The 9,153-nt window shown below is 38.5% G+C and overlaps 1 protein-coding gene across 1 annotated transcript; it reads left to right on the top strand.

Annotated features, from left to right (window-relative positions):
* Positions 1–484: 484 nt before the first annotated feature.
* On the top strand, positions 485–4,107 carry LOC145108850 (protein MID1-COMPLEMENTING ACTIVITY 1-like). Its single transcript, XM_079045940.1, has 8 exons — positions 485–765; positions 992–1,615; positions 2,248–2,636; positions 2,727–2,836; positions 2,921–2,992; positions 3,111–3,217; positions 3,711–3,804; positions 3,897–4,107. Exons 2-8 carry the CDS (start codon positions 1,202–1,204, stop codon positions 3,953–3,955), a joined length of 1,245 nt encoding a protein of 414 aa, XP_078902066.1. The 5' UTR covers positions 485–765; positions 992–1,201; the 3' UTR covers positions 3,956–4,107.
* Positions 4,108–9,153: the final 5,046 nt, after the last annotated feature.

Raw genomic sequence — 9,153 nt, 5'->3', positions numbered from 1 at the left:
GAGTAAATTACACTAATGGTCCCTATGGTTTATGGTAACTTTCGCGTTTGATCCTTAACTTATTTTTTTAATTCGGAATGTTCATACTATTTATTTTTGCTCTGTGTTTGGTCCTGTCTTACCTAAAAATACTATTTTGCCATTGATTTTTTAATTTATTTAAATAAAAATACCTTCAACCTAACCCCATTCACCTTACTTTACCTATCCCATTATTTTTTCCTCGTTTAAATAATAGTCTTTTTAGGTAAGACAGAGACCAAACACGTAACAAAAACAAACATTAGGGACCAAGCGCGTAACAAAAACAAACAATAGGGACTTTCCGAGTTAAAAAAATAAATTAGGGATAAGTTCGCAAATTACCCCAAACCATAGGGACCATTCGTGTAATAAAAATAAATTAACAAAAAAAAAAAAAAACAAGTTTTGCTATTTGATACTTAAAACATATTGACATTCCCTCTACAGAATGGAAGAAAGTAGTAGACGTGGAGCATGGACAAAAGAGACACCCAACCCCTCTCCTTGCAGAGGTTTACACAGAGAAAGTAGGGAGAAGAAGAGGGAGAGGATATTGTGGAATGATTTCTTCAAACATCTCCTAATAAACCTGTCTTTAAGAAGAAGAAGAAGAAGAAGAACAACAACAACAACAACAGCAACAAGAATTCTAATTTCGTCTGTTTTTCAATCGATTGTTCCTACAAATTTTAAGCAGATGAAGATGCTTCGCAGGGAACTCCAAAACCATGAAATCAGAAGGTAGAAATTTCCGTAATCCTCAATTTCTCAGTTATAACCACTTCTTCACATTCATTTGTGTTCATTTGTGCGTTTACGTTTGTTTCCCTTCAAATTGATGTTAAATTGCATTGATGAACAATTTTCCAACTTTGGTAATTGTAAGCGAGGGAAAATTTTGTTATTAATTTTATGTTCGATCTAGTTAATTTTTGCTAATATATATGTTTGCTTTTATTTGATACAGAATTTCCTGTTGAAGATCTCAGAATTTGGCTTCATTTCATGAAGATCCTTTGAAGCTTCTCCAAAAACATATGATTAAATTAAAATAGATGTTTGATTTCGTTAATTATGATCAAACATACTGTTTACTTTGAGATGTGCATCATCAATCAAACACAGATACGAGATTAAGACAGCGCCATTTGGGAATTTCTTTGAAGAACAATCAACAATGGCTGCTGCAGCATGGGATCATTTAGGGGAAATTGCAAATGTGGCTCAACTAACAGGTTTTGATGCAGTGAAGCTAATAGGAATGATTGTAAAAGCTGCTAGCACTGCTCGTTTGCACAAAAACAACTGCAAACAATTCGCAATGCATTTGAGATTGATTGGAAATCTTTTAGAACAACTTCAAATCAGTGAACTCAAGAAGTATCCAGAAACTCGTGAACCTTTAGAGCAACTTGAAGATGCATTAAGAAGATCTTACATTTTGGTGAATAGTTGTCAGGATAGAAGCTATTTCTACTTACTTGCAATGGGTTGGACCATTGTTTACCAATTTAAAAAGGCACAAGATGAGATCGATAGATACTTGAAGATCATACCTCTCATTACTCTTGTGGATAATTCTCGATTCAAGGTATTAACTTGATTTTAATGTGGATTCAATTGTCTAATCTCTCTCTCTCTCATATTCATTTTACCTAATGACATAAAGACCCTTAAGTTTGACAAAAAATTGTGGATTTACCTATTTATGGGTTTTACGTTCACTAAAACATGATGTTTACAACTTTTTTTTTTTCCAAATTTACCCTTTTTTGCAGATTTACCCTGTAAAACCGAACATTTCTCCCAAATTTAAAAGGCTTTAATGAACCAGAAAACCAAACTTCAGGGCTTTTTATGAACCAAAAAAAGGATAAAACTGAACATTTCTGCCAAAGGTAAGGGCTTTAATGAACCTAAAATACACAAAAGGGTAAAATTAAAAAAAATAAATTGCAAACATCTAGTTTTAGTAGAACATAAGGGCTTTTATGTCATTATACCTTATATTTACACTCCAAAAGAAACAAATTTCACAATATTTATCAGTTTTAACATGAGAGGAGTTGGGAGGAGAAAAAAGAAAGGGAAATAGGTAAAATGTTAGTGTCTTAATCCATTAAGTCATTTTGTCCAAATGAAGATCTAAAGAAACAGTTATGTATAGCTATTCAGATTAACTTGTTAAGTCAAAAAGAAACAACTTGTATAACTTTTATGCAGGAAAGATTGGAATATATTGAAATGGACAAAAACGAATACACATTAGATGAAGAAGACAGAAGGGTGCAAGATGTTATTATGAAGCCTAATCCATCTAATACTGATGATGTTGCTGTTTTGAGAAGATCTCTTTCTTTTAGCTACCCAGATTTGCCTTTTAATGAGGTTATAAAGAAAGAAAATGAAAAACTTCATATGGAGCTACAACATTCACAATCCTATTTAGATGTTAGCCAATGTGAAATGGTTCAAAATCTTATGGAAATCGTGGATGTTTTTGCTTCAAATTCTCAGTATGAAAAGGATGTGGAATACTATCCGTATGTTATTAGCAATAAAGAACATGAAGATCATAATGAAGTGCAAAAGAATGTTCTTTCAACTTCAAGGTTTGTAGATTCTACATAAATATTGATCAAAATTTATGTTTCTTGGAAGGAATTGGTGATAGATATAATGATATATCTATTGTTTTTCAGAAGCATTTCTTCAGTTTCATCCAGACAAGATTTGCTTTCTTCTAGAGGATCTTATCGAGAGGAAGAATGGCATTCAGATGTTCTTGGTTGTTGTTCAGAGCCTATGATGTGTATGTCTTGTAGTCCTTCATCCTACTTGTATTATTTTGTATTTCTCCCTTGTGAACTAAACAGGTTTTTATGTATTTCTATAGGCTTAAAAACCTTTTTATGTCCATGTGGAACACTCTCAAAAATTGCTACAGTGGCAACAAACACGCACATGAGTAAGATTGCCTACTTAATACCAATGTCGTTTAACTAAGAGCATTATGTGGTCAAATTCTATTTATTATTTCTTATAATGCATTAGAAGCTTACACGAAAAAAATGTGATTTTATCAGCTTCAGCAGATGCTTGCAATGAGCTGATGGCTTACTCCTTAATAGCATCATGTTGTTGCTATACTTGTTGCATTAGGAGGAAGCTTCGGAATACTTTGAACATCAGGGTAATACTGTTTAAGCCTTCATTGTGTTTGTCATGCATTGAACTGGTCAACTGGTTCTTGGACAAATGCCAATAAGACAAAAATTGCCGTTTTTTTGTCTCACCCAAAAAGGTGGAACAAGATGGGACGGAGACTCACTCTCGATCTCTCATCAGTTCAAAAGACGTAAATGCCCTTCTCATCTTCATGATTGAAAATAGCCCTAGAAACCTTGTCCAGTACAGTCCAGTGTAACACATGTAGCCTTCGGCTGCATTTGTTGCACGGTACATGACTATGCCACTTTTTTGGGCTATTTTCAATGACGAGGATGAGAAGGGTATTTACGTCTTTTGAACAGATGAGAGATCGAGAGCGAGCCTCTGTCCTACCTTGCTCCACCTTTTTGGTTCGGACAAAAGAACGGCAATTTTTGTCTTATTGGCATTATTCCAAGTACCAGTTGACCAGTTCAATGCATACCAAACGCAGTACAACTTGTTGTGTTATGTAGGGAGGGTGGTGTGGTGACTTTGTATTGCATTTATGTTGCTGTTGTTGTGCGCTTGTCCAAGAATTACGGGAAATTGAAATGCGAGGAATTCATGGTGTGATGACTTTCTAGTGATTATTATTATTTATTATTATTGGTATTTATGCATTTTTTTGGGTAGTAATTGATGTGATCAAATATCAACAGTTGAAGGTCCTCAGACGATAAAAACAATTCCTCCCTCCACACAGTACATGGAATCATAGAGGGATAATAAAACGTATCACTTCATGGCAAAATGTTGTTCTTTTCATAATATTTTGGTTTTAGGAGAAAGAATTGGGAGTTTACGCACGTGTATTGTGTTTGCTAGTTGAAAAACTGTTTTTCTGTGAATAAATTTAATAAAAATTCAGTATATTTTCCAACTTTCTGGCTTCTGCTATAATATTGTTAACCATTAAATAGTTGTTTATATTAATTCATAAATCAAATCAAACATTGTAAATGTTTTCATGGCCAAGTTTTCTGTTGGGAAAATATAATGTGGTTTAGGTGAACCCGCCTCTGCCTCCCAATCTCGTCAACCAACCACCACCTGTCTCCTCCACATCTATGCCGTATCTCTGTCACCGGGCCACCCTTACTCACTGTATACACTTTCCCAAACCATGCCGGACACCACCACAAACGGCTTCACTTCATGACTAGTTTTTATATTTTCTGTTTGTAACTATTTAATACTTAATGGTTTATAATCTAGTATCTTATATGTAATATCTTTTTAACTATTTTATTAATTTATTTCTTATCTACTATTCTATATTTGATATATATATATATATATATATATATATATATATATATATATAGAGAGAGAGAGAGAGAGAGAGAGAGAGAAAGAGAGAGTGATATTATTGTAGTTTTGACATGTAACGTCCCATTTTCATAACAAAAAAATTTCATTTTATTAAAGTAAAACTTCCCAATAATAAATCCATTATTGAAAAAAAACCGTTTACTCCAAATACATTTATTAGAAATCAAGAGTAATATTAAAGCGCATAATGATCATTGTTGTTGATGAATGTGTACAGTCACGCCTTCGCCTTCCCATGATTACCAATGATACATGAAACAATAAACAACTTCATAAACACAAAGCTTAGTTAGTATCCCCCAAAATACCCTCTACGATAAACATACAAGCATGCATAATGACCACAACCTTCCGGTTGGAATGCACAGGCCCAATCAGTCCTCGGACTAGAATGTCAACATACAATAGGTCCAATTATCCGTCGGACTAGAATACACCTGACCCAATCAGTCATCAGACTGCAAGACCAATATCCAACATGTCCAATCAGCCATCGGGGTTGGAATACCCCTGGCCCAATCAGACATCGGACTGGAATGCCAATGTACAACGGGTCCTAATGTCATCGGACTGGAATACCCTCTGGTCTACTCAGTCATCAGACTGAAATACCTGTTCTGTTGACTCACGCACAAAGCAGTAGAGCCCCAACCCCAACATGACATGTAGACATATTAACAATCAAGGATCAAGCAGGCACATAATACAGGCAAACATCAATCATACAACTCACTACCGCCTACTACTCCCGTACCACACACTTCCTGCTACCAGCTAACCTCCATGAAGTGTGTAACCATAAGTAACCAGAGGTCAGATAGGCACTCGGACAGATGATCCTACTCTAGAGCCACAACCAAATGAGGAACATGCAAGAAAGCCTAGATCAAGAGTTATCAGGCCATCCTACATAACCACATACGATCCCTAGGGCACTTCACTAGATGATATGCAACAAGTAGAAATAAACATACAGTTCTACATATCACTACCACATAACAACATCCTATACACCAGGATACAGATCTAATAAATCACTACAGCATAGCAACATACTCGATACCAGGATACAAATCTAACAGATCACTACAACATTAGAGTATACTAAATATCAACAATCTAAGAAATGCATAAGCGTATATAATCAGAGGTGAGATAGGTACCCGGACAGGTGATCCTACTCTAGAACCACAACCAAATGAGGAACAGGTAAAAGAGCCTAGATCAAGAGTCCTCAGTATATCCTACATGACTATATACAATCCTTAAGGCATCCCTCTACTAATAGATATCAAAAACTAGTGGGCGGACATTGGTGTCTTCGACCCACGGGTACAGAGTGGCGAAACTTACTTGAATCGAAGGAATCACAACGATACGATCCCTTTTTTAGCACTGCTTGCTCCCGCGAATCCACTAACACAAGAACCAAATAGAATCTTAATCAGTTGCCCAAAATCCTCAAGTTTGATCCAAATTAAAACTTGGTCAAAACGTCAACGGTCAACGAAAGTCAACAGACTGACCGCCACGTCATGGTGTCGATACGACAAAATAGTTGTGACCAGCCTAGCTGCCACGTCATGGTGACCTTTGCCATGTCGTGGCCACTAGGTATTCAACAGGTTAACGAATTAAGCTCTTTTCTTCAATTCCAAGGATTATCCAACTCAGATCTGGGCCATTTTAGGGGCTAAATGGATAAAGTTTCCAACTTTATCCCTTAGAACCCTCCAAGGTGCATAGATCTCAACTTTATGGTCCAAAACACCACATGAATTAAGCAATAAGCACTTAATCTATAAGGTCACTGTCCAACAACTCCAAAAGAGTTTGTAACACCATTCTCATTATAAAAATATGTGCTTTTCAGACATGCATGTCTAATGTATGTCTTGAACTCTTATTAGGTCAAAATAGGGCAAAAAGGCCAATATCCATGCATGGTCTCAGAACTCAATCCTAGCCTAGATCCAAAGCACCAAATACTCCCAAAGCTTAGGGATTCATAAAGTTACAAGCTTTATGAGATCAAACCATCCAAAACAACAAGGCATAGAGAAGGGTGGACAAAATCTAAAGATATATCAATTTACTAATCAAGATGAAGGCTTTATACCTCTTGGAGATGTTTGAGGAAGAGAAACTTTTGGGTCTACGTTGCTTTGGACTACCAAGATGATCTACCACCACCGTCTTTATTCACAAGAACAAAAACACACACTTTAGGCTAAAAACTCACACAAGAGGTCTAGGGTTTGAAAGGGACGATTATGAGGGTTGGAGGCTGATGGGAGGGAGGCTACATAAGGTTAAGATTGTTTAAATAGGGCTCAACCCTCAAAACGTTTTGGGTTTTCTCCAACAGCGGCCACCACGTCGTGGCACCTCTTGCTACATCGTGGTGGTTCCTTAAATCCTCGCGACCCATAAGCTATTGCCACGTCGTGGTGAGGCTCCACCATGTCGTGGCCACCCAAAATGGCATCTACACATTTCATAACTGGAATAGGTGTTATAATTCTCACCCACTTAAATTAGATTTCTTCCTTGAAATCAGCTCGTGCTTCCACTTCCTCAAGTAATCCCTTACAACAACCAAGCTGCTTAAAAATCCGCTGATCTAATCGGTCCAAGAGCTTCTCGGCCAAACGTCGTCATGCTAAACCCACACATAAGTGCACCACTGCCATGAAAACTATCCGGTCACATAATGAACTAAACCACACTCCTACTCGGCTCCGATAGCCCAGCTAAGTTATCCACTATCAATACTCGGGCTCACCCCGATCCACTAACAAACAACAACACTCGAGCTTACTCCCGATCTACTAAATGACAACACTTGGGCTTACCTCCGATCCAATAAACAAAAACAACACTCGGGCCTACCCTCGATCCAATAAGCAACAACAAAACTCGGGCCTACCCCCCGATCTAATAACCAACAATAGCACTCGGGCCTACCCCCGGTTTAATAAACAAAAACAACACTCAGGCTCAACAAGACTTAACAGATCCTACCAGGTCTTCGGGCCATGACTCAGACCTCCAAGCCCCAATCAAACAAGAACAGACAAGGAAGCCGTCATCACAACCCTCAACCTGGGCTCCAACACCCTAGAGTATAAAGAACAAGCATGCCCTACATATGATGCCATAACTAAAACTAATACGACTTGAAGGGAAATTCAACAGCTGACAATGATCTTGATGTGAAACCAAAAGATTCAGCCGTTGCACGGATGTCTTGAACCTGGAGAATTTCAACTGAGAACCGAACCTTGGCACAAGGTTTTCCTGCTAATAGGTTCCATTATCCCCCAGTTGAGATATGCTAGAGATCTGACAACTTCACAATCCTTCGATACTCAAAATAACTTGAACTCCACCACTTGACCTCGACCACTGATATCTACATACACAGGAGAATTTGAACCCACACAACATTCACAAATTCTAACTCGCATACATCGAAGACAATGATAATTATTCCATTCATAACAAGAAATCAATTTAAAAAAAGCTAAATAAGATAATTCCATTTAACTGATCATTCAAGATTACAACTGAACTTTGAAACACAGACAAAAATTACAGATGAATACCAATACCACAAAAATTGCTAAATAGAAAAACTGCCAACTCAACTCTCGGTCATTGGGACTCCGACCGTCCCATGATGATCGTCGGGTAACTGCCAAGCTAGGGGTGTAGGATCCAACACCTCGCCGAAAATGAGAAAAGGACATTGAGCTTTGATGTGACCTTCCTGGTCGCATTGGAAACAAACTCGCGCACTCCGCCTGCAATCTCTACCAAAATGGCCCTCCTCGCCACACCTGTGACATACAAAAGATCTGTACCTCCCTCCAACTGATCCCGAACTCGGCCAGTGGACTTGAACCGCTTCGCCATAAGTTGGGGTTGATCCGGAGCTTGAAGCTGCTCTCTCGTCTGAGTCTCTATCTCAATCTCTCGCCTCTTCACGACATCCTGAAGCTCAACGAGAGAACCATAGCGTTGGGTGGATACAAAATGTCGAATATCCATCTTGAGCATGCCCAAATACCGAGTCATCTGAGCATGCTCCGAAGCAGAGAAATCAGGACTGAACAAATCCCTCTCAGTGAACATCTTGGTGATCTCCGTCACCGACACGGTCGACTGTCTTAGATCCAGGTACTCCTGGGCCAGTCTCCCCCTCTCTACCAGGGGAACATACCTCGTACGAAACGTCTCCGATAACTGCTCCCAAGTCACCACGACTCCCTGCTCAGGAGTGCAAGAGCCAGTCACCAATCTCCATTAATCCCTCGCCCCCAACCTTAGGAGGTTTAGGGCGCACTTGACCTTCTGGTCATCCGGAAAAGAACACGTGAAGAAACAACCCTCCACATTAGCCAACCATCTCATTGCCACAATCGGGTCCGAGACCATCAAACTCTGGGGCTTCGTATTGTCGAAGTCCAGGTACTAGAAAGCTTTCTGTCCTCGAACCCCAACCCCAATGACAGCGACAACCGCGGTACCTGCAGCGACAAAAACCTAAGGAAGTGCATCATAACTATCATTGAATAACTC

The sequence above is a fragment of the Lactuca virosa genome, chromosome 4, assembly GCF_052849685.1.
Source record: "Lactuca virosa cultivar CGN04683 chromosome 4, Lactuca_virosa_CGN04683_v6, whole genome shotgun sequence".
In the NCBI taxonomy this organism is placed as follows: Eukaryota; Viridiplantae; Streptophyta; class Magnoliopsida; order Asterales; family Asteraceae; genus Lactuca; species Lactuca virosa.
The sequence above is the reverse complement of the archived record's forward strand: the minus strand, read 5'-3'. Positions and strand labels throughout refer to the sequence as shown.

Bases quoted from the DNA above. Each gene is read 5' to 3' on its own strand.
- LOC145108850 (XM_079045940.1), top strand. From the start codon at position 1,202: ATGGCTGCTGCAGCATGGGATCATTTAGGGGAAATTGCAAATGTGGCT. The intron at 2,837-2,920 runs GTATGTCTTGTA...GTATTTCTATAG, and splicing joins TTGTTCAGAGCCTATGATGT to GCTTAAAAACCTTTTTATGT. The intron at 3,218-3,710 runs GTAATACTGTTT...TGTGTTATGTAG, and splicing joins GGAATACTTTGAACATCAGG to GGAGGGTGGTGTGGTGACTT.